General features: G+C 38.3%; 1 protein-coding gene across 2 annotated transcripts in view; it reads left to right on the top strand.

Annotated features, from left to right (window-relative positions):
- The first annotated feature begins 3110 nt into the window (after positions 1-3110).
- Positions 3111-26437, top strand: part of GABRA4 (gamma-aminobutyric acid type A receptor subunit alpha4) — a 37821-nt gene continuing 14494 nt past the window's right edge. The window contains exons 1-8 of one of the 2 annotated variants that reach the window (XM_079307038.1): positions 3111-3386; positions 3488-3606; positions 12777-12844; positions 15299-15519; positions 15622-15704; positions 17409-17552; positions 18951-19103; positions 21421-21680. In XM_079307038.1, the coding sequence (XP_079163164.1) occupies positions 3304-3386; positions 3488-3606; positions 12777-12844; positions 15299-15519; positions 15622-15704; positions 17409-17552; positions 18951-19103; positions 21421-21680 (1131 nt within the window). In that variant the 5' untranslated portion in view covers positions 3111-3303. The remainder of the gene's footprint in view (positions 3387-3487; positions 3607-12776; positions 12845-15298; positions 15520-15621; positions 15705-17408; positions 17553-18950; positions 19104-21420; positions 21681-26437) is intronic. The other variant, XM_079307039.1, reaches the window with a different exon arrangement.

The raw sequence follows: 26437 nt of genomic DNA, 5'->3' as shown, positions 1-26437 counted from the left end.
CAAAAAAAAAAAAAAATCTATTTAAAAAATTCAAGTGCTTTTTGAGCATATGGAGCCTGGCAAAAATAGTCGCCTTCTTACAATAGTGCCTGATGGGTGAGATTTCTTCAGAGGAACCTTAGAAGAATTGCTGGTGAAAGCTGGAGAAGCTGGGAAAATGCTGAATTCAGCAAACACTTCTGGGGACCACCAGTCGAGTTTATGACCACTAAATCCTTCTTGGAGTCATCAAGTTGTTTTAGAGAGATGATATAACCCAGATATTCTGTGAAGAGATCAAAGACCATTTGAAGCAGTACTTTTCAAAACAGCTTACATCTGCTGGTGACAAAGAAGCACTTCCAGAGCTTCTGTGTGCCTATGCTACAAATACAGTACAAAAAAAAAAACCCTTAAGAATACCTCTTAAGTTGTAATTCAGAAAATATTGAAATTAAGCAGGGCAATGCATATATCAGAAGTAATAAATGAATACTCAGAGGTACTATATGTGGCTTACAGGACTGTTTGCTGTTATTTTGAACTGCTTTAAGTTTCCTTCAAGTCTAGTTTTGTAAGTACTTCATCAGTCTACAAATGATACAACTATTAAGGACAACAGTCTGGTTTTGGTATTATGGATTTCTTGATAATCATAACTGGATTTAAGGGAGATATTGACCACTCATAAATTTGAGATGTGCTGGAATTAATTTTCTATATTTAGAGAAATTGTGTTTTCATTTAGTTCCAGCACTTGTAGGGAGTGAATGCACTCATGTGGCACCCAGATTCTGCATCAATATAACCTGTGCAGGCTTGGTGTGACAGGAGGGCACTATGTCTACATTTTCTTAGAAAATACAACATGTACACTGTGAGTATTTCTTGCCCTTGCATAGCATGTCCACAAATCTTGTAACCTGATGTTACCTTTACTGAATGTTACTTCAATTACTTCACTGAAGTACCTGTACTGAAGAGACAAAAGGTATCAGTAATATTGTTCTTTGCTCTGAAGAACTTGGAAATCATTCAAAGACCAGCTCAGTTCCTAGATTTCATGAAGGGGGGAATTTCTCTGATTTCTAGCTGTAGCAGAACTACTGACTCCAGGCATGGATTTGAGAGGGGGTTGTATGCTAGCATTTCTCACGTGAGAAATGTGGTGAGATCATTACTGCTGAATACCACTTTGCTATTTCAGCTCATGCAGGTGTCTATACATATCCAGAAAGTATTGCAACAATCTAAAACCGAGGGTGTCCCCAGCTCTGCCTGGGTGTTTGTTTTCTTCCTCAGCAGCAGCAATAAGTGCCAGTGCCATAGAGACATGTTTTGCTCCAAGTTTGTGATTAGCCAGCAGGATTCTGCCCAGTTCTCAATTACCCTCTATTGCCCTCAATTTAGTTTTTTGAATTTCAGCTCTTCCAGCAAAATTTTACTGAGGTATCCCTATGTAAGATAATCTCACTAGGAAATTTTTTCAATATTCTGCAATAAGAGGTTTGCTTTTTATTTCAAGGGAGAAAAACTAGATGCTCTCTTTAATGGAGGCCAGTTCTCAGTGTCCCCCTGGCATAGTCCATGCTAGAGCAGACGATTGATCCAGAGAAACAAATCACAGCACTTTACAGAAGATCCCAAGTGGTTGATTAACCCAGACAAATTTATGTGGCTCTGGTGAAATTAGACTTCTGAAGAGCTGTGCATACATCCTTCTGTTGCTCCTGATCAGATTGCTAATGGAGACAGAGCAGTGGACTCTGGCTGTTGTGCTGGTTTTCACCTGTGTGTGGAGTTAAACAGGCTGCTCCCAGAGCCTCATCACAGGAGCTGAAGTGACCTTGGTGTGACATCCTACCGTCTGTGCTGTCCAGGTTCGTAAATACTGCACAGAGTGCGTGTGCCGTCCATAGGCAGGCTGCCCCACGCAGTGGCGTTTTGGCAGCACATTTGTCATTCCACTAAGGCAGTCAGATCAGGATCCTGTAAAGCAGTCAGGAGATGAGGATCCTTGTCAAAATCTCAGGAAGCAGACTAGTAATCTGCAGAGGCCTAAATAGGGCTTTTAAAATTGGAAGCAGAACTGACTGCCTAGACAGAGTTTTTTGAAAGATAAACAGCGTCAGCAGGCTAAATGGATTTCAAGCACAGCTTTAATTGTTTTTCAAACGAATCAGCAAAGGGCACCCTAGCTGGAACAAGCTCTGAAGTACAATCAGGAAGATTTCAAGAGTACAGTAGTTTTGAGGATAATCAGGCATTTCAGTGCTAAAAGACACTGTAGTAAGTAATGAATAAAGACTTTTTACTGTTGCCATCGACAGTACTGTAGTCTTGAGTCAATTACAACACCTGCCCTATGTGTATGATGAATTTCACCACCCTCATTAAAATTGACATGCACACTGACTCTCAAACCTCAACAATTGTCTCTGCAGCACACTTGATCAGAAGAACAAGTTGTTTATTGCCAATACTTACCGCGTGTGGAACACACCCCCTGATCTCTTTCTTTCCCCACTTCTCCCCCTCCACCAAACCAATACCTGTAACACACTAACGACACTTCTGAGTGGATTTTACTGTAATTCTTCAGAATCCCTTGGACCTTGCATAATGGATTTTTTTTTTGGGTCACCAAATCACGTTTCCTAATTATAGGAACGATAAGAAAAGAAGAAAGAAAAAACCCACCAGATATAACGTGAAACGATTCCCTTATTCTGGCATTTTTTTTTGCGTTTAGAAACCTGGGATAACCCACTCGCTTCCATCTGTTTCGGGCGCGCTCTGTTTTAACCTTGAAGTCAAAGCTTTCCTTCACCTCCTCTTCCTCCCTCTCTCCTGCCAGCTCCTCTCCCACTGGGGCGGAGAGACCCTCCCGCTCCAAGCCCTCCTCGCCGGGAGCTGATCGCCCCCGCGCTGGGTTTCGCTGCCCTCGCGGGGAGCAGAGGCGATCGGGACGAGCGAGGCTCCGCCGCCGCGCCGCCCCCGCGCCCCCAGCTGCGCCCCCGCGGTGCCGCCGGCCGGCCGGGCCGGGCCGTGAGGGGAGCGCGGGGCGGAGCGCGGGCCGCGGGCGGGGCGGGCCGGGGGCGGGCGCGGGGGGGAGCGGCGGGACCGGCGCCTGTTGCCCCGAGAGAGTTAACGGTGCGGGGAAACTCGCTCGCCGCTCCTCCGCCCGTGCCGGGCGCTTGGCAACCGGGGCGCCGCGCATGTGGCACCGCCGGGGACCGCCGCCCCCCCGCCGGGCCCCGCGTCCCCCTCCCCACCCCGGACAAGGCGTTTAACGTGCCCAGGCGTGAAGTATGGCATGCAAAGATGGTTTCTGCCAAGGAGCCAGCCACCGCCATGTCCTCGGGTCTCTCCATCGCCCTCCTGCACTGCCTGTGCCTGGCGACCTGGTGAGTAGCCCGGCGGCGCCGGGGCCCGGGCGGCCGGTCCGGTGCCGCTGCTCCCGCGGGCTCCCGGGTCTCCGCTCACCCGCTCCCTCTTTGCCTCGCAGCCTCACCGGGCCGCCGGGGCAGACCAAAAAAGAGGAGAAATTGTGGCCGGAGAATTTCACCAGCATCCTGAACAGCCTCCTGGATGGCTATGACAACCGGCTGCGACCGGGATTTGGGGGTACGGTGGCGGCGCGGTGCCGGCGGCGGGCGGGGGGTCGCGGGGCAGGGGCGGGGGCGCAGCGCTCGCCGCTCGGACCGACCCGGTGCTGACCGGGGACGTGGGGCTGTGTCCCCACTGCCCGGCTCCGAACGCCCGGGAAGGGCCGGCAGCGAGGCGGCCCCGGGGGTGCTGCGCAGCCCCGGCCGTGGGGGCCCCGCTGGGGCGGTCCCGGGCTCAGCCCCCGCTCTGCTGCTCTGCCCACAGCCCGGGCTCGGGCTCTGCTGCGCTGGGCGGAAAATTAGCGCTGAAGCCGGTGTGCGTTGGCTCTGTGGGGATGGAGTGACCTGTCTAACACCCCGATTCTTCTCGTTCTTGGCAGGTTTTGACCCGTAAATGCCGCGGTCGGGTCCTAATATAAAAAAGTGTACTTTTACCATCTCAGGAGGTTAGGTCTGATGGATTCTATTCCACTAGTTAGAGGAAAACAGAGCTCAGGTGGCAGTTCTTCACGACAGTTGCTGAAATTCCAGTTTTGATTTAGAAGTAGTAGACTTAATTGCCGTATAGGAATTAGATGTGGCGGAGTTTCAAATTTGCCTTCACCTATGTTCTGCGTTTGGGGGTTTTGGGCCTATTCCTTTCCCCAGGCTAAGATGCAGTTTTGTGATGCTGAAGAAGCAGCCAGACTTGCTGTTCTTTATGATTTTGATGTTTTTGTGTAGGGACTTGGAACCAAAAATCATTAAGATCCAGGCAAAAATAAAAGTTTATTTTGTGTTCTGGAACGAAGATATTAAAAATGCAAATTTGAAAGTAAAAACAATAAATATAACATATTTATAAATAAATGCTACAGACCTTTTTATGATGCTCAAAGCTGTAACGAGGTTTTCATAGGCTGCTTCCAATACAGGCTTGAATGAGATCCTTGCGTAGGTTTATATTGCGAAATACTTTCTTCCTCCTCTGAAAGTACCTTCTCCATACATGTGATCCATCCACACTGACATGTATTCCAGCACATTCCCCACATGCCATATGCAGTGCTCTCACATGCATGGTCGTGATTGTTAAACACCTGGCACACATGGACCACTCTCATTATTTTGAGTGTGTGGAATGAAATGAGGCCTTTTTAAGTTAGCTTACACATTAAGTGAGAAGGAAGCTAAATTTATTAACACCCGGAGGAGTCATTGGGAACTGATAGTCTTTTGCAATTTAGTCTTTGTGGAGAGGTTACAGACACTTCTGCACGCGTACAAGAGATGTGCTAAGTTTGGCATCATTTTAGGTTGAATGCCAACTAATTAGTCATCCAGCAAAGATGCTTTATGAGCATTATCAGATTTCCAAAATTAAACAACTACTAAATATGTAATATATGATGATTTTTATTTTAATGCAGTTGTCCTTTGCAGGATGTTTTGCAAGAGTAGGTATTTTTCCCCTGTAAGTGTGGCAGACTTTCAGCAAAACGCAATGAAGGAGAAAAAGTTCTTTGTATATTCTTGAACTTTCACATTGACAGTATTGAAGTAAATGTGAGAGGGAGGAAAAAACTCAGATTTCAGCCTGGGGAAAACACTTCTGGGTCAATATTTCACCAAATAATTTTGCTTCTTCCTTCTTCATAACTGTCTCTATGGTTTACATTTAACCACTCATCTTTTGAGTACTGAACTTTTAAGTAAAACATGGGGGGAAACGCTTTGTTTTTAAAAATGATTCTTGCCTCCCTAGCGCCTTATAGTGAAAATTATCTGCACTTGATTTGAGAAGAACAACTTTGGCTAAAACAAAATCAAACAACAAAACCAACCAAAGAAAGAAATTTCTGTAATTGATCAGATTTCACTTTTTGCTCAGAGTAATAACTACAGACTATTTATTGAAATAGAGAATATCAGCATCAACTCTTGCCTATATTTTTGGGGTTTTTTTCTGTAAATCTTTATCACAAATGGGATTTATGTCTTGAAAGTGGGTCACTCACTAGTTTATAGCATTGCAATCAAAATGTCAGAGGGTATGGGAGTATTTAGAGATGGAAAGTGTAGTGTGTTTTGATAATGTTAAAGCTACATCACTTTCGGATGAGCAGCAGAATACTTATTTTTGTTTTCTTCTTGAAGCTGATTCACCATCTAGTTTTCACTGAAATGAAACGAAGGTTTTATTTTAAGAACAAAAGGCCTCGCAGAGGACTAACTACTGCTGATTTTAAACTTCAAATTGATGAAAATATTTCTAATTCTGGCACAAATTATGTTTAAAATCAGACTCAGGGAGGTAGCCAAATTCTGAATTTTGCTGGCATGTTCCAGTATTGCCACGAATAAAAATACATGAAGATATATGCAGAGCAAAGTAGAAAATGTGATTTTTGGAATATTGCTACAGCTGGATCAAAATTCTTCATGCTATCATTAATTTGCACAATTTTTTGGTAGTTATGGAGGAGAAGTTCAATTGCCTCAGCAAGTTTACAAATGTGGATCTGGTCTCCCAGGAGAGTTGTGAACCCCAGTGGAGTGTGTGGAAGCTTCTCTTGGTGGTACTTAGGCAGGAGCATGGCATGTGTTGAGGGTAGATAGCAGAATGGAGCTCCCATGTCATTGGATTGACACCTTGCATTATAAGTTCACTTTATTAAATGAATTTAATAAACTTAAAAACCACCTCACTAGGCGCTCTGAGGTTTGCTAGTGTGAAAAACAAGACAAGAAGCATTTATTTAAAAGGTTACTGAAGACCATTTAGGTAAAAGTTCTCATTAGGCTGGGGCACGGGGAGAGTCTAAAGAGAGAAGCAAAGAAATGTCACCTAGAAATTGAGTGATGTAAAGCAGAATGGGCAGTTTCATGTAGGAAAGAAGAAAACCCTGGAACTGCTGTCAGGAAGACTTTAAGTGCATAAGAGTTTTGAATTTGAGTAGATGGAAGGTATTTAGGGACTAACGAGTAAAGTAATGCTGTATGATGTTTGAAAATAGTGTGATGGAAATGAAGTTAGTTCATTCCCTTCATGCTCTCTTATATCATTATCCTGAATTTCAGCATGCAATTTATAATCCAAGTAGGTTTCCTGGTCAAAACCACTCTATAAAAACAGTGTTTTTACAGAAGCTGCTTGTAGTGTCATTAATTAAAAACCATCATCTGCTGGAAAACTTCAAGAGTACTACCAGAGTACTATTTTGATTCAGATGTAAAAGTTTGAAGTAGAAGCATTTCTAGCTGAACCCTGTCTACAGTTTCCATCTGCTTTTAAAATTTGGTATATTACATGAAGGAAAATGATAGAAAGTTACACAGGCTGTGTTTTCTCTGAAAATCACCTAATTCCTTTTCTGGTGATTAGTTTCAAAGAGACAGTAGAAGTCCAAAGTCTTTGAAAGGAGCATTATTCACTTGAAGTAAAAGACCTGGGTCTGATTTGCCATTTTAAACCTTTGCATGGTTTCTGACTTTACCTGAGTGACTCTTGACTCTAGCAAGGGCCTGCAAGAGCTGATTCAAACCTGTATTGGATAGTAACTTTAAAAAATGTAGTGGTATCTTTGAAATTTTCATGATACAGTAACTAATCACACTTAAAACTCTACTTAGGGATGTAGGAAGGAATGGGTGAAGCTGATGAGGGTGACAACACCGTGTGCTGCCATACATCTGCTAATTTTAATGAATTGTGCCTTTCAGAGAGCAACTGATCTCTGGTTTTTAATGGCCAATTGTATGGCCAGGCCAAAGAAAGAAAATGGTGTGTGCCTTGCCTTCTGCCCAGGGTTCCTAGGTTGGCTGTGAAACCCACTGACCACAAGCTGTGGCATTGCCCACAGCCTGCTGCTGGTGCATTGTAGTGTGGTTGCCCATCAGCTGGTGAAAGCTGGAGCCCTCTCCCTTCCTGAGTTCTGCTGCTTTGTGTGAGGTAGAATCTGGCATAAGTTTTGAATTTCACTATCACCTACTGGGGTTTGCTCAGTGGCTTTCCCTTTGGAAATTGCCACATCCACTGCTGACTCCTGAATAGAAGGAATAGAATAGTCCTGAATAAAAGGACTGTGTCCATTGATATCCCTTTTTCTTTTCTTCCTCCTTTTGTATTCTTTCTCATGATCTTGTAACTGTGGAAGTGCAGCTGAGAACTTGGTAGAAAAAAATATATTGGCCATTGTCTCCGCTGAGAAGGGTAGGAGAAGGATTCTCTGCCCCTCTAGTCTGTGTGTTGTTCAGCTGATGAATAGCATTTCTGAAGAGTTTCATTTCCTGTCTATGCAGGACTTTAGTCAGAAAATAAACATGGAATACATTTGAAGAGCAAAAGCAATTTTCTGTTTTTAGAGAAAATAAAAATATCTACATGATTATTTGCTCTTACTAGGAACTCAAGCCTACCTTAAAGGTTCCATTGCTGAGTGTAAAAGATATTATAATTTGTTTTTACTGTTTAGATTGCAAATGGACTTGTAGTGAGCATTGAAAAGTGAAGTGGGTAATTTTTTTCTCCGGCAGTTGTCCATTCTTTCTCAGCTGGTGAAAGTTGATGACTCAAAGCTTAACAGGATGTGGTGTTAGATACCTGTAGGTGACAGATTTGAATTTGGCCTCAGTTAGTAATGCTTGAAGTCATTACCATCTGTCTGTTGTTCAGTGATCTGTATACAATTAGCTGATATTCTTAGTCCAGTTCTTAGTAGACAGGTGTCCACATCATGAAAACTGGCAACAATATTAGGTCTATTGGCTGTCTCAGCAGAGATGTTTTGCTGATAAATAGGCAAAGAAACAATAATCTCCTAATTTCTGGAGGTATACTTTTCCCTTTTCAGGTTCAGACATGCTGATGGATGAACACACATAGAGACAAAGGTTATTGCATGCTGCTGTGTTTGTTGTATTGCCTTTTGGTAGAGAATGTAGCCCATGTGTTTGAATTCTGCATTAATTTTTAAAAAATGTCCTACCTAGTTCTGGCTTCTGAACAGAATTCTTACATATAGCAGGTGTCCTTAGCTGTAGCTGTTCTTTCTGATAGAATGAAACAGGAGAATATGCTTCATATGATTTGGTTTTTTCTTTTTTTCCCTCTCTTCAAAAATGTCAACCCTATTCAGACACAAGAATTTGGAAAGAGAAAACACCAAATCTTCCTCATGTAGTTATATTTTTAAAAAAATCTGTAGCAATTACTTTTTTTCTTTTTTTTCTTTCTACTTTTTTTTTGTAGCTTTAGGAACTGACGTAATAGGATTTTATGTGATTTATATATCCTGGGATCTCATAATAGCTCCAATAACTGCACAGCATTTAAATTGTACTTTATATGTTGTAACCTTTGTACAGACTTATTTGTTAATGTTTCCGATTAGTTGTGGGACCCTTGTTGAAAAATTTTGCAGTATACAGAAAGCCTGTGCAGGATTTGAGTGTTTACATAGAGCAGAGATCTCTGCAGTGACAGTTGCCTATGGAGACGCAGGGATAATGGAGCCCGAAGTCTTTCACTGGGAGCTCTGCTGCAGTTCAACCCATATGTAGACATAAAATGCATGGGAGAGCTCTCTTTTGTTCCTCTTCCCAGGGTGAGGGCCTGGCATCACTTCTTCTGCCCACATGGAACATCTATAACACTGAACTATTCTGGCTTTTTGCAGGGGTTGCTTTTAATCCTGCCTGAGCTTCTTTAAAGTATATTATCTTGCAAGCAGTGATTCAGACGTAACTGTTCCCACTGCAGTGTGTAGGACTCTCCTCCTATTTCATTGACATAAAAATACACACCAGTATGATATAAATAGTTCTTCAGCATTCCTGAAGATTTATGGTGGATAGATACTTCGTGAAGATCCATTGAGGGGTAAGCCTAAATGGTCATATTTAAAGTTAATTGGCCTTCTTACAACTCACTGCATTTTATTGCCAGTAATAGAGCGTTAAGGATTCTAATAGGATCTTCTGCTTGCAGAGCCTGAGTTGATTAAGTGGTGCAACACATTAGTTTTGGAGGGCTGCTTAAATCACCAGTAAAAGTAGGTTAGGTGACTATAGATCACCTCCTCGTTGACAGGAATTCCCACGATTAATAATAGTTTAAAAAAGAAGCAGCAGCATGACTCACTATTTATACCCCCGCTATTGTTACCAGCTATGTTTTCTTCTAGAACAAGAAGAATAAGAGATAGGTATTGGTGTCGCCATAGATACTCCCGGGATGGCATTAAGTACTGGGATGTGCTAGAAAATCCAAGATTTATCATTTCACAACTGCTAAGGCCAGTGTAGGTGGAAGATGTGGAGCATGAGAGGACTGCAATTGGAGAGAAAGGATTAAGGAGATAATCAGCTTCACTGTCTTTGCTCCTACCAGACGCTGAACTGTTTGGCCAAGGTTTTGGCTGCAAAGCAAGGATTTGTATGTCTGTACTAGCTGGATAACTGTTATGATGTCTAAAGTATTTCTAGATCCGCATTCACCTGCCATTTTCTAGTGGAATAAAACGTGATTTTAACATCTGTTTTGTCACTCTTCTGCCATCATGTTGGACAAGCAACCAAAAGTGAACTCTATTTTGTGGCCTCATAAATGTCTGAGACTTCCTGCTTCCTTCTTTCTCATCGGTCATACTAATAAATATTTGAGAACAGAGTAGCAGTTACCAGAGAGTGACCTCAAACAAAGTTTTAGTCTCGTGCTGCTGCTATAGTGTTTCTAATAGCATTAAGTCATAGGCTTGCTGATTTGGAGATTACCTTCTTGATCTTTGCTTTGCCCATCTTTCTGAGAAACTCCAAAAAGCAAAGTTGCAAAAGCCTCTCAATGCCTGTTGCCCATGAAGCCGTAATCGTTTAATAAAACAAAAGAAATCAATTTCTGAGGAGAAGCTGCTCATGCCTGTGGGAAAATCTGTTTCTTTGTTCAATTTGGTATGATCACGAAATTACTGTGTTCTGTGAGCTACAGAAAAGAGTTTGTCATCAGATGAAAAACACTTAAAGGTCTGGGGTTTATTTAAGGACTATTCCTATTTAGTTTCTTAGAACTAACAAGTAAAGCAGTTCCTGAAAGGAATTCTGGGACTTGTCTCTGTTACACAAAAAAAAAATTTAATGCTGAACATTGAACTCAGTTCCTGAAAGGGATTCTTGCAGGAACTGAGTGCAGTATTCAGTATTCTCTTATTATTTAGTAACAAAGACTAATTCCTGTATTTTCTTATTAAAGCTATGTGGAAAAATGAACTTCTTGCTTCTATAGAACTGATTCCAGAAATATTTCAAGTTCAAATGAAAAAAAAAAATTTATGTATTTAAATCAACTGGGTAAATTTTAATAGTGTGCTTATGCAAGGACAGTTGTAATTGAATCTTCTATTCCTACATGCAGGTGTAACTGGGCTTTTCTCTCCTATTTTCTAGCACTTTAGACAAATGTCTTCACTTCTAATCTCTTGGAGCTCTTCTGCTCTCCAGAAATAACTATATTCAGGAAATGTCAGTGGAATATGTTGTTAGTGAAATGAATGATCTAAGCACTCATGGATTTCCCTGATGGATGAATGCTTTGTTATTTGTAGAAAAGGGAGCAGCTTCCATTTGACATGTTTAGAGAGCAACCCATTGCAAAACAAATGGCATGGTATGAAAGTGTGTTATCTGGAACTTAGGGGATTGCTTCTTAAAACCTCTTTGAGACACACATGCCAAACTATGTAACTTTCCGGGACCTGTGAGTTATCAGCTGCTGTACAATAAATTTTCTTTAGAGTTATTTTGAAAAAATGCCCTTCTGTGAAACTTAGCTTAGAGCAAAGCAATCTTTTTTGACATTTAGATGAAAAATTCTTCACTTTTCTTCTCTTAATAATTGGCAAATTCTGTGGCAAAACAATTTTACACGGTTTTCTTTTATTTTTTCACAGCTTGAGACTTGTTCTAGGTGCAAGATGTTCAGGTTGCCTGTTTTCCCATTGCTTACTTCTTTTTTCTAATGTTTTACCATTTGATTCAAAGTGACATCTGTGAAGAATGATTTGAAATTTTTTTTTTTTTAATTTTCAAGTGACACACATTCTTCTTCTGCTAACTCTGTTGGGTCTTTTCTTCCTTTCATTTGAGACTGCAAATATTATGATAAAACCCAAATTATCAGACTTGAGCCACTTATCCTCTTTAGTAATTTGAGTTGAAGGGGTTTAGAAGCTGGTTGTGATTGTAGATCATGCATGTTTTTTCAAACAGATACTGTTTGGTAAGACCTTCAGTAGATTTCTTTTTTCAAACTTACAATGTGAGTTAATTACCTGAATTAAACTGTTAGCTAATGCTTTGATCACAAAATTATAACAGCTGATAATGATTAGCAGCTTTCCTGACTTTTACATTAGGAAGAGATCTAAATCCCAATGAAATTAGTGCGTGTATTCTTTGGTTTAAGGGGAAATGTAGAGTGTACTGAAGAGTGAATGCCCATTTAAAATTTCAAGGTAGTAAAGGAACTAATACATTGAAATGAAACTGCTTTCTCTGGTAGTTGCTTTGCCACACGCAGCTGTGAGAGTGCAAAACCTCTGCTCAGTGCACTGTTTCTGGCAGTGTCCTAAGTACCATTGGTTCTTTCAAAACAGCCATTGTAGCAGAATGTGGATCTTGGTTCAAACTCTGAAAAATACGCTGACCTCCAACTTTTATTTTGGGTATTAGTATCAAAGCACTTAAGTGCATCTCAGGAAATGGATCAGTTCTTGATCCTGCAATACTAGATTGCTCAGTGCATGGCATGCTAATGTCTGTAGTCCAGTTATTACCAGTAGGTCCAAATATTAGTAATAAATGCTTTGAGGAATGTAGATTTGCTGGATTCAGTAGAATTAAGTATTCATTAAGTAGAATGGTGTTTTTAGTGAACCTTTAAATTTTTTGGCATCAGTTTTCTTAGCCCTTGAGTCAACATTGGTTTTCTGAATGGGGATTTGCATGGAAATGCTCCTTTTGATTTACTTATGTGGTAAAGGTAATTGAGCAGTGCTTCTTATTTGAGACTTATCTGAATTGACCTCTGTTTGCATTTTGCTCTTGCTCATCCACAGAACCCTGAAAGCGGTAACTGTTCACACACCAGGATCATTTATGGGAATTGTTGACCTGCAAAATTCAAATTTTCTTGCTCACTTCCTTTTCATACATTAGGTCCTGTTACTGAAGTCAAAACAGATATATATGTCACCAGTTTTGGACCTGTTTCTGATGTAGAAATGGTATGTATTTCTGGGATTAAAATGCCATTTCCTGGTTCTGAGAAACCATTAGCTGCAGTAGGAGTGGATGCTTCATCTGTACTGTTCTGTCAATCATGCAAATTAGGCAAGATTAGTAACAGCTTAATTTACAGGTTATAATTAGATACATAAGGCCTGATTCTGGTCACACTTTCAGTGGGTTTTGGCTGGCTTAAGAAATTCACTTCATGGGATTTAAGGCAGATTTTCACGGCACAGAGGCAGAATCCAGCCTTGCAGGGAGTGTCTAAGTAAGTCTACTGTGGAGAGAATGTGTAATATCTTTGAAATTGCTTTTCATTTCTGAAACTTGTGTTATTCTCAGGTGAATAATAATGACATCATTTCAAAAATACTTGTTGACGTTTTCATTTCAGATGAATGCCCTTTGCTGATCTTTGTGCTCCTTTAAGCATCACTTTCAGCAAATATTTGATAAGAGTTTTCATAAGTATCTGCAGAAATTAAATGTCCAAGTGACACACATGAAATTGTAACTGAGGAGAAATATTACATTTGCATGTTCTGTTATTTGTGCCTGAATGGCTTTCGCTTTCAAGGTCAAATCCATCAAAACTCTCGTCAACTTCTAAAATACAGTGATGTATCTTTAAATCATACAGCAGTTGCTCTTTTTATAATATATTCAAGAAATTCCATGAAAATAACACAGCCGTATGTGCTGAACTTAACTTCATCATGGAAAAAGCAGTTTCAGGGTAGTAATTTTCTTCCCATATAGAGCTGTTGTTCACTTTGTGTTGCACCTGATTTACTTCTGTTATGGGGAAAGGTATGTGATAGCAAGATATTTCTTCAAGAGCTACATTCGTGACACCAGTCTCATGTTGAAATGCATCTTACCTCTTCATTGGTTATCATGTGCAGTATGATGCTTATCAGAGTGAGAAGGGGTGCAAGAATGTGGTCCCAAGGGAATCTAGTAATATGTGCCTCGAATCTACAGTGAGGGCTGCATGGCATCTCTCAGGTTTCATTTTCATGGGAAGTTATTAGTTATATTGAAGCATATATATAGGCAGAAGTGAGAACATGTGCTGAAGATAGGTAAGGAACTTACAAGAGGAGAGTTTACAGCTAATATTTCTCTTCTTTTCCAGTAGGGATGATTCAACAGGCTATTAAGGGATCCAAGAATCGGGTATATTAACCAACAAGTTAATATACGTTATTACTATTATTAATAGTTGTTAATATATCCATTATATTAATATATCCATTAATAGATATTAATATATTCATTGTTAGTTAATATATCCATTAGTGACCCAATGTAATCTGAATGTGGCTGCTCTCATAAAACTTGCTGGAACAGTGATGTGTGCTATGGTCTCAGTACAGGGGATGCCCAGAATGTCTTTTTAGTTGCTTTTCTACCCATTGAACTCTTACATTACAAAATCTGTTAGGTAGAAGCTAATAACAGAAACTGCTTCTTATGAGCTATGAAGTTTCCAGCTAGAAATGACACTAGAGGAAGCACTTTTCATGAGTTAACTGTAAATCACAGTGGAGGATACAGTCATAGAAAAGAAGACAGATATAATCCTAAGATGCATTACAGTAGTAGACATGCCTGCTTGCCAATGCAGATAGATATGGACTTGCAAGTAATTTCAATGGAAATATTATGGAGGAGGATTTGAAATTAAGTCAGAAAACGTTGTTTGGCTTAACAACAAAATCAAAATTGTAAGTTAGAAAGGACTTAAAGCCTTCCATGTGACCTTTTTCAATGCCACATGATAGGGTTTTTTTGTGTAGCTTCCCAAGACGAGAAATACATTCTTTCATCCATTCATTTGCATATGATTTCTCATGATGTGCCTGTGTCTGCAGTTCTGCATGTTTTCTTTGGAGCATCTGAGTGGCTTTTCTGAGGAAGTTAATGGGATAGTTACACAATTTAAAAAAAAGGTATTATATGCAAATCTCTGCATAATTTATTACCCGTTTTATGGGCATGGCTAAGAACTTACTTAGCTTTCCTCAGTTAAAAGCTTACTTTCCATGAGATGAAGTTAGGTTTTCTTTCCTAACTTTAAAGTGGAACTAATAATTTGTCCTAGTGTTTTTCAATTTAGCCATCAGCAACTGATCTATGGATATATCCTTTAAAAATCTGTTGACAGTTCTTCTCAGGGATCATTTTGTTTCCAGTTATATGCTTGACTTCAAATTCAGTTGTCTGCTGCCTGCAACCTAATTAGATTAATTATTCCTTAATGATTAAATGTGTAGCAGTTTATTGATATGAATAATGTAAGAAATTAAGCTTTTGAGAAGTACACAAGACACTTTAATTGGTGGAAAAATGTTTGTGCAGTGGACTTAGGATTTATTTTTCTAATGCTTCTTTTACAGGAAACACACATGTAAATTTGATCTTTGTTTTTCTGCAATTTAATACAGGAATATACAATGGATGTCTTCTTTCGTCAGACATGGGTAGATAAAAGGTTAAAATATGATGGCCCTATTGAAATTTTAAGACTTAACAACTTGATGGTTTCGAAGGTATGGACTCCTGATACTTTCTTCAGGAACGGGAAAAAGTCTGTTGCACATAATATGACAGCCCCAAATAAACTCTTCAGAATAATGAGAAATGGCACCATCCTGTACACAATGAGGTATCTAATGTGTTTGTTTGACTTCTTACAATTACTGTATGCAAAAGTTTTACTGCCTAGACAAAATGGCAACCAGAGACTATTTAATTTGTTCCATTATAGGCTTACAATAAGTGCAGAGTGTCCCATGAGATTAGTGGATTTTCCCATGGATGGTCATGCTTGTCCTCTCAAATTTGGGAGTTGTAAGTTGCAATTATGAAATTTCTTGTAACTACAGAATTTAAATAGTAGAATTAAATTTTGAGCAGTAACTAGAGTTTCTGAATTTTTCAGTTATGTCTTCATATACAATCCCTATGCAGTCAAAACTCCTGTTAAGTTCCTCAGGACTTCAGTTTTGGACCTCAGTTAATTAAACCCAGAGAACTAAAAAGCAGGCGGTGATTCAGCTATAATGTTAAACCCCACTATTCTGGTTACATAGTTGCTTGAAATACATAGTTTTTCTTGGTTCTTGGGGAGGAATTTGATACTCAGTGAAGTGAGAGATTCTCTGAAGGAGACAAACTTAAAATAGGCAGGCAAAAGACACCTAGGGAAGCAGGTTAGCTGACTTTCTCTACAGGTAGTGGAATCACGTTGGCATCTTAAGACAGAGGTGTAGGTTATGTGCTGAGATTTGACCTCTAGTTGTAATTGTCTGCTGGCTTGAAAGAGGAGTCTGCATGGCAAGTTTAGACCAGATAAATAACTTTTTAACTGGTGAGAAAAATCTTAGTGCAGATGATTTTCTGCTTTGATGTCAGATACAGGTTTTGAAAGATGTCCAGACTTCAGATAGAAGGAGCAGTTTGGGGTATCTGCATAACAAACAAGAGAGAATAGCTGTGGTTCCCTGATGTGAATCAAAAGCAGAGACCTCTGAGACCCTCTGGAGATGGCTGGTCCACTCCATTAACTATCTCGTTATTCTTTCAAGCCTTCTTGGTCACTAACTTCTCTGCTTTAGATCCTCTGACGGCTGGACATTAATCTGTTTTCCTTGACCCCAGAGCTCTGAAGTCAGAAATGACTGGAGCACCTTGCATAAATTTAGCTTATATAGCTGGGCAGTCAGCCTGAATAGGGGTATGAAAGACACTGCTCTGATATGATTTTTCATCAGTGGAGACTAGGTGCTGCAAGATTTGTCTTTGGTATGAGCTGTATGATAGGGGTGCTTTGATAGTGACCTCAGACAGAATCACCACTCAGCAGGAATCGTGCTGAAAACACTAATCTGATGTTTCCCACAGTGAAACTTGAAATAACTTAGAGCCATTTCAAATGTAAGACTTATTTGATTCAATTTTAACAGGAGTTTGGACTGTGTAGGGATTGAATGCTACCCTAAGATATGTCTTTTGCATTAAATGTAAAATGTTTCTTTGTGTGTCCTTATTTTGGGGCCATTGTGAGTTTTTTACTGAACTATGGTTTCTGGCAAATATTTTAAACAGCAGTTTAAAATATTGTCGTTATTAGTATAATCATTCTTTTCTGTAAAGTAATGTGCACCTACTCTTCAAAATATATCCTCCTTGTACACACTCTTTTTTTTTTTTTTTTTTTTTTTTAATTAATATATTTTAATAGTAAAATTTTAGTTAGAAATTGCTAAAATAAAGATAAACTTTGCATGCCCAGTAAGGGCTGAGCCAGAAGGGATTTGCATTTAGCCTTCATATTCATATGTGAAGTGAATTTATGTGTGACACTTGACATATAACGTCAGCTCTTATTTATTCTACTCTGAGGGTGGCTTTTTGGGGGTGACTTAACATGAAGGGTATGTTCTGAAGTCATTCATGTGTGTTTTACTGTTTGGTTTCAGTAGGTTTGGCTTGGGTTCTTAGTAAGGCATGAGGAAAAGTTTCCTATTTATGCAAACTGATGCTGTGTTGTAGATGCTTATCCAAAGAGTGAAATGATTTATACTTGGACAAAAGGACCTGAGAAGTCAGTGGAAGTTCCTGAGGAGTCTTCCAGTTTAGTTCAGTATGACCTGCTTGGGCATACGGTATCCTCTGAAACTATTAAATCTATTACAGGTAGGAACTTCATCAGTAAAAATCAACTTGAGATAAAACTAAGCTGTAACATTGCCCAAAACTTTTTTAAAATTTTATTTTTCCTTCCTGTAAGTTTTATTTTACAGAATGTCATAGGATATGTATTAAGGGCTGAGAGTGTAAATCTGAATTAGGTTTCTGTCCTTGAGATTTACATTTGCAGATTCATTACAGTAGATTGCGACAGTCTTTCAGAAAGCTAGAATGAGATCATTACTCCAAGGGACAAAATGAGCATTTAATCACTGCTTAAAATGCAGTTTGAAGAGTCAAGAGGATGCCTGGGTAAGGAAGTCATTTCTCAGCACTGTATCCACATTATGTGCAAAAGACTTCCTTTGTTTGGTGGTGCAAACAGCTCAGGATAGAAGTACAGCATACAGAATGGGTTATTAAAACCATAAAAACCCTCTAGTCAGATAAGGGTAGGCACAAATATGTTAGTCACAATAGATACTTTTGCTGATTTGTGCTGTAAGAAATAAGGCAAATGGCAAATACAGGCATCCGAAATGAGTGAAGTATCACTGATGAGCAGTGTGGTGATAAACAAGCATATTCCCAAAATATTTTTAAAATTTGGAATCATTTTCTATGCATCAGCAGGTTTGGGTGTTGTGAGAGAGTCAAAATGAAACCAATAAAGCAAATATATTTGATATATATTCCTCTATGGATGTTTTACTCAAAGATAAAATAGCATTTTGCAATTCACTAGAAATTTACTTCTCAGCATATAGAGTATTATGTGTTAACAGAAAAAGTCTTTGCTGTCCAAAAAGGCTTATTCTGTACTACTTTGTTGAGGCAGTTTATTGAGTTTATGGTAAAACTGCTTTTCTGATCTGTTGTTTGCTTAACGTGAATGATAACATTTTAGATAAATTTAGAGTATTTTAAATTCTTCTCAATGATTGTTGCATTTGTTTTGTTATCATAGTAGGGCTGACTTATAAGCCTAGCAAAAAGTTGAGATGCTTGCATAATGTTTGATGTGTATCATTGTTCTTATTGTTTTATTCATCAGGTAGGTACAACAATATTATGGATACTGTGGTAGGTAGATATATTGTGTCTTGGGATTCTCTTCTTTAGCAGTTGTCCAAAGGATTTTTAAAATCATGCTTTCATTGTTAAATCTAATCCAACAGTATTAGTTGTATTACAGTATTTTTGATATCTGCTTCCTTGTAAGGGCTTAGTGTTTCTAGAGTTTTTTTAAAAAAACCTTCATTCATTCTTGTTCTAAAGAAGATATCTCTTTACATGTTAAGTTATATGTATAGCACCACCTTAAACTATCCTACTTGAGAGTCTGAAGTACAAATTTTATACACAGAGAAATATTTTCTTTTTTTTTTTTTTTTTTTTTTTTAGGTGAATATATTGTTATGACAGTTTATTTCCACCTCAGAAGGAAAATGGGTTATTTTATGATTCAAACCTATATCCCATGCATTATGACCGTGATCCTCTCTCAAGTTTCATTTTGGATAAATAAGGAATCCGTTCCTGCTAGAACTGTATTTGGTAATTATTTCCTTGGTTTTTTTTTTTTTTTTTTTTTTTTGACTTGTACTAGCTCTCTCTCCATAACTCTCACTAGAACAGGCCTTTTTAGTACTTTGGGGTATACTCCATACTATTGCAGAAACAAGGGAATAATCTAAATTCAGAGTGAATTTTGCTATTGTTGTATGAATAATATTATATGAATCTTTGAAATCTGAAGGGAAACTTGGAATATATAATCAGAAGGGTTGCATGGTCACCTGTAGCAAATGGCTGCTCAGATCTAGGGATTCTACCTACTTGAGGGAGCAAGCTGCAAAGACCTGGATCTGAGTAATACACTCAAGTCCTTAGTGTACACCCAGATCAGGTTTATCCTCTGGTGGACAGTAGTGTAAGTACTTGAACTTGAACTCTGTAGAATACTTGTCAAATAAACTGGAGTGTGTGACATGTTCCAACATCTTGTTATAAGGTATCTGTGTCATCAGTGGAAGTTTGCTATGAGTAAGGCTGAAATTCTGCTACTGTAATTTCATATTTAGTGGTTGTCTTTCCTTTCTACCACTGCCATCATGAAAATGAATTGCAGAAGCAAAATGATCACAAGATATTAAAATTGCTCTCTTCAAAATACAGCTTGAATGAGATGGCACAGTGAAAGTAACAGAAAATCTTCAGTGAAAGACAAAGTGCGAGAATCTAAATGGAAATATGTTTCCTAACAAAGAAATAGGATAAAAACATTTTAAAAGCAGCCTAAAGGAGGAAGAGAATGTTCTACTACAAGCCTTTCTATAGACTGCTAGATGCTGGCAAGATGCTGTAGTTGTACTGGCAGCTCCAAGTCTTCCAGAAGAATGATTTAATAGGGAAAAATCTTATAAAAACTGTCAGTAAATTAATACTGTACCATCTCCTGCTTGTTTTTGGTCAATGTTTGGCCATTTATTTCACTTTACCCTATTTTTACATCTATTAAACAAACAATTTTAGAAACAATTTGGACAAACTTTTTACTTGAAGTGGACAAAGCTATATTCAGGTCCTTAGACAGGATAAGGCTAAACAGAGATGCATCTTTTCCAGGAAAAAAAAACACTAAACCCTAACAACTTTCCATATTTTTTTTTCTCAGATTTAAACTTTTTCAATGGTGTGGTTTGCAACACCTTCTCACTGAAGAAGGTTTTGTGAGCTTGTATCTGTATTTTTTGTCCTCCTGAAAATGCTGAGAAATCCTTTGAGTTTCCATGACCTGGCTATTACTCTTTTTACATTTTTCTTCTTTAATAGGAAGGACTAATTTCATTGTGACCGGTTCTCTATATGGCAGTGTGTAGGTGAAGCTTTTTTAAAATTTTATTACCTTGATAGAGTACCATCATTTAGCAAATAGGGATGTGAACAATCTGTTGAAAAACATATTCTTAATGAGTTTAAATTCTTCTGAGCATAAGAATTGCATTTTGAATTAGAATGGGTACAGTGTTCTTTTCGTAAGAGTAAGGACATCTCTTTTTGTAGTCACTCATGGTTGAAGTTTTCATACTAGGATTTATGCATTGTTCACTACATACTTGGGGTTTTACATTTGTATATGATATGGGATATTTTGGATGAAAAAAGAAAAAAAGACCCTGTTAATTTGTTTGCATTTAAAGTACTACCATGAAGTGGCCGTCTTTTGAGTTCAGTGTTCATGCTTGCACACTTTTTAGTTAAAGATGTTCTTTCAGAAGATGAAATTCTAATTAAATTTCATTGGCTGACTAGTAGCAGAAGACTGTAAAAAAACCTGAATGTTTTTTAACTAACAGAGTTCTTAACATAATATTCTTCCTTAGCACCAAAATAATTTGTCATGATTTAGTTACTCCTGCATTACAAGTGTGATCAGAGGCATAGATGCAGAATAATAGGTGGCATTGAGAACAATTTGCAAGAAAATTCATGTCTTTGTTGCAGTCTGAGGAGTACGCCCTAATTTAACAACTTAAATTTTATTCAAATGTTTAGAAAATAACTTGTAAAAAGTTCTACTGAACTTGGAGTGAAAAACATGAAATGAAGGCTTCATGTTTTCTTCGTGTGATGTAGATGCTGTAGATGATCTGCTGAAGTCATGGTTTCCTGTGCCTCCTTTAAAAAGTGTTAACTGTTTGTGGGCTTAGCTGCTCAGGAATATGTGTAGTTTGCCATGACTAGATCTAATGCCGTATTCACAAGCAGCAGAGAAAGATCCCAAGTGATTTAAAATTCTTTGTTTGAAGCTTCTTGCCAGTTCTTGCTTTGTTTTACTTTGATTCAACAGTTCTTTTGCTTTGTTTTTAAGGAATAACCACAGTGTTGACAATGACTACACTGAGCATCAGTGCAAGACATTCACTGCCAAAAGTATCCTACGCTACTGCCATGGACTGGTTCATAGCGGTTTGCTTTGCCTTTGTGTTCTCTGCTCTTATTGAGTTTGCTGCTGTCAACTATTTTACTAACATTCAAATGGAAAAAGCCAAAAGGAAGACGGTAAAGTCCCTTCTTGAATTTCCAGTTGCTCCAGTACAAAGGAAAAGAAGTACAGAAGAGACATTCACGGTATGTTTTCAGCCTACGCAAACATTTTCTGTGGTTTCGGTAGTGTTTCTCAGTAAAAATTGGCCTTCAGCTTCCTCCCAGGTTTCCTTTGAGTTAATGATGTGTTGCACACCAGATTAATGGAAGGCTAATACTATACTAGACTATATTCAATTATAAAAACCTGTAAAACATGATTTAATTCTTATTTGCATTATTGAATAAACTCAGGGAAGAGGTGGCAGTTATGTCCATCTATACATGCAGTCCCTTCTATGTTTGTGTTTTGGTGAAGGACAGTTAGGATGGGAATCTTGAGGAAACTTACTTTCCTTTTCCACAGTGATTCTGTATGGACCAATTATACAGGGGAAGATACTGCAGATTATAAGGGCATCGTGTTATTTTATGTGGCTAATGTCTTCAATTAATTAAAATATGTTAAAACATTGCAGCTATACCTTGGACCACTTTCCTAAACATCACAGTCCTTGCATTGCATGGGTTGCCTATGCAGAGTTTTCTTTCTTTCTTTATTACAATTTCAGGGATTTTTTAGGAATGTTGGATGGAAACTTTTTCATCATAGATATAATTTTAATATAATTTGTATATCTTTGCACAGTAGTTCACCTCAATTCCTGATAAGTTTTTGGGGCTCTGTTTAACAAAATGCTTTCCTGCTTTCCTAATGCTTTGGATTAAGTGTGACTTGTGTGGGAGCTGTTTTAGTGTGTGGACTAGCTAATAAAGGCTTGATCTCTTTTCCAGTTGAGCTCCCTGGTGATTACCCTTTCCTCTCTTTTCCCATTCCAATAAATGGTGCTTACTCTCTGAAGCATTTATTCACAAGACAGGTAGCTAAGAAAGTCACTGCAGCACCTGTCCCACCACTTCCCAGCCATGACCCACTCTTGGCAACACCATTCCAGAAGTGAGACACTGACAGTAGCGTTGTAATTTACTTACTCTTTCTGCCAGGCTGACTTTGTAATTTCCTTTGGCTGAGCCAGGATTTAAGAAGTGCTGTTTTAGACTAACTTGTTAATTTTGTCTTCTGTCTCTTTTCACATCTCGTTTGTCTCCTTCCCTATTTATCTTCTCATTTTTGCCTTCCCACCCCTTCCATTTTCTATTGCTGCGCAGCTGCTGTCCACCCACTTCCATTTTTCTTCCTCTTCTTTGCTCTCCTACTGTAGATACTGTTTTCAATCTCCTGGTTATGTTATGTTAGCTCCCATTTCTGCTTAAAAGGATAGATATGCTCCTGAGAAGTTTGTTATTTGTCACTCCATTGGCTGCTGCTAAGAGAGGAACCAAGAAATATGTTTATAGTAGCACAGAGTTCACCTTGTACATGGAAGCATTAGTGCTATGAGCTTATGCTAAGCTTCTTGACTGTGCAGCATAAAGCTTAATAGAGTATCTTGGCTGCTCCTGAGGAGTGAAAGTAAATACAGCTTTTGGTGATAGCTTTTATTTGTATGCCTAGGAAAGAAAAGGATTACTTAAGAACAGTTTAATCCTAGATTTATTTATTAGATTTTATTAAAAAAAACCAGGAAAAACAAGAGTTTTCTCAGATAGCTTAATAAAACTTATTCTTCAGAAAACTCCTGATTCTCTTGACAGAATTGCTTTAAATTAGTAGTGAATAATGCTTAGTCATTTTGGAGAAATACCTCTTTCTCTTTTATTCCTATTGTTGTTATTATTACTACTATTGCTATTATTATTTAAAAAATAAAAGCAGCAACAGAACATAGACTTCTTTCAACTTATAGATAAAATGAGATGTGAACACTGCTTAATTCCACTGCTGTTAATTAACACTTCTATTCCACTGCTTAATTAATACTGCTGGGATAAATATGGGAGCATTCTCATGGATTGAGAGATTTTGAAAGGACCCAAGGGAGCAATCTACTCAAGGGGTTGCACATTAATGTTGAGTATGTAAGAGTGATAGTGTTGATTGTATCTTGAACAGTTTTTGTTTTTTTCCCCATGGCTTTCTGCCTAATTATTTCTGTACTAAGATTGGAGACTTTGCTCTTCCAAGACAGTTGTACAAGGTGAGCCTCAGCTACTGCTATAAAGGCTTAACTGTTGTGCAATCCTTTCTATGACTAGAGGATTACTTCTGGTCTACTGTGCAGAAGCTAGGATCACTGCTCTACTTCTCTAGAACCTAACATGGATGTCACACCCTGCTTTCCAGCCTGACATGTAAAACACTCCTTGCTATATTTTGCTTATGAGGACTAATCTAGAATTTTATTTTATTCCTAATTATTATTTCATCTTTTATTACTATTATACTATTTATTTATTCTTTATTATGAGCCTGGCTTTTTGTTCTACACAAATACTGTCTAGTCAGTGCTGATTTACAAGAGATAATGAAATCTCAGTTTCCTTGGTACTGAGATTAGTGGTGAATTTGTGGTGCACAAAGAATGCCAGACAATACGTGGCCTGTAGCATGTAATTTGTAAGCGATGTTTCTTAATGTAAATCTACACATTTTTTTCTCAATAGGTAAATGATAGGCTTGATTTCTTGATCTAGCTAGTATTCAAAAAAAAAAAAAATCTATGCTGTGCTGGCACTATTGTGGTAGAAATTCTGTTGGCAGCAGTACAATTGCCAGAGCTCAAAGAAAAGTTGTATTTTAAACTGGAAACTTTTTTTAAATAGCCTTTGCCTGTAATACTAAGTTTACTAGTCTCCCAAAATTAAAAATTTTCACTTAAGCCCAGGGAGGAAGTATATGCTAATTGGGAAAGAAGATGCCTGGACACCTAACCCTTACAGTTCTTTCTGCTGAATACCTCACCATTTGCAATGAACTCTGGATCTTCTTCTAATACTACTTGTACTACTACTTAAGACTATCCCTGCCTTAAGCCTATTAGCCCTCTACTTTAGCCTACTTTGAAATGGCATGCAGCTGTCTCTGCCCACTTTTTTTTTTTTGCAATTGAGATCCCATCTGTACTGAAAAATTAAGGAGCAGTTGAGGTTGTTAAGGAAAACAAACATGGTGACATTATACTTTTAAATAAGAGTTTTGTTTTGTGAGCTGTTGATTCTGCATTATTGATTGGATGGTTTTAAAGCATTTGATGTTTTTTCTTCCCTCGAGTAATATGGTGGGATTGTCCTTGAAGAATTCTATGAGGGAGCAAGTTGAGCTATGAAACTTATAGAATATGAAGATTTTTCTATCTGATTATATTGGAAATTAGGCATATTAATAGTAAATTTTGGTAAAATAAATTGCACATTATTAGAAGTCCCTTTTCTTTTTTGGCAGATGAATCTTTGACCAATTTATGACCAGAGAATTTAAAGTGGGTTTTCTGTATTGAATCAGTTCATACATTACTCATGCTAATTAGAATTTTTAGTGATGGGTTATTTTTCTTCTTTCAGTCAAAACAACTTTTATAGTTGTCTTGGATCAAAGGCAACTCCTACCATTTATCATTATGATCAACTGATTTGGATATATTACTTCATATACTTCATATATATTTCTTCACTGGAACCAATGCATCTTTACTGTAGCAAATGTGGGCTATCTGCTTTTCTTAGTTATTCTCATATGTAATTATATTTACTTTTTTGGAGCCACATGATGGAAGTGACTGATGAATACATTAATTAAAGTAAGCATTAAATGCAGTTCAGAGGTTAGCTAAATAGTCTGAATGGTGTTAATTTCAATAACAACATTCTGGCATCAAGCTAATTTACTGGGCTGAGGGTAGCAGGAGCAAGCCTGAAATGGCTGCAGATGCAGCTTGTGTTCCTGTATCACTTGATTTGACTTTAGCCATAGTAATCTTCAATTTTTTTTTATACTGCTTCTCCTATCTACCTTATTTCAACTCTTTCTTCTTCATGTGTTTAACTTCTTGAATCAAACTTAATATGTTTCAATAAGGAGGAGTGCAGGTCTGCATAAGACCTCCCAGGAGTAGGACCCAAGCTTTTTTGAGGAGTGCCTTGAGTTCACAAGGGACTTGGACAAACTTTCTGTCAGGCACAGCACTACAGCACTGAAATTTGTGTAAGTCAAGAGAAGTAACTTACATGGTGGTTACTTGAGATTTTTTTGTTTTGGGAGCAAGTTAAAATGCTTTCTGTTTAGAAAGAATGAACCTATCCCTAAATGTCCTGAACTACTTTCATTAGCATAAGCAGAAATGTTGCTGCAAGTCAGTGTGTGATGGAAATGAATGATTTATAGTTTGTTATTGGATTCCTGAGTCTATTTTTATGCTTCTGTACTATTTCCTTTTCACTGTATTCCTATGAAGTTTATTTTTAAAGACCTACCCAATTTTGGAAATGAAGAATGCTACTTAGTCTTCAAAAAAATAGACTCCTAAACACTGGTAACATGAGCTTCAACCTCAGCTGTTTGTTAAAAGAGTGTGAAACTCGGGAAAAATCGGGTCAGGCTCAAAAAAACCCTTTTGAATGGAATTATTTCTTCAAACTCAGTCACAAGTAGGTTGTAACTCAATTTCTTTTCCTCTTTTATGGAGACAGTTAAATGTCATCTTGTCTCAAGCAAGTCCTGTAGCATCTAATGGAGGAACCTGGGGGTCAAGCTCTTTCCCGCCTTTTAGGCGCACACTTCTCTCCTTCCTTGGGTGTATGTGACTGGCATCTACCTCCCAAGATTAAGAGAAATGTCACATGGACTACTTGCATACTGCTTTTGTGTGATTCAGATGTATTTTCTCTGGTATGAAATCCTTATG

Source organism: Erithacus rubecula (genome assembly GCF_903797595.1).
Source record: "Erithacus rubecula genome assembly, chromosome: 5".
Taxonomy (NCBI): Eukaryota; Metazoa; Chordata; class Aves; order Passeriformes; family Muscicapidae; genus Erithacus; species Erithacus rubecula.
This window is presented reverse-complemented; position numbering and strand designations above follow the sequence as displayed.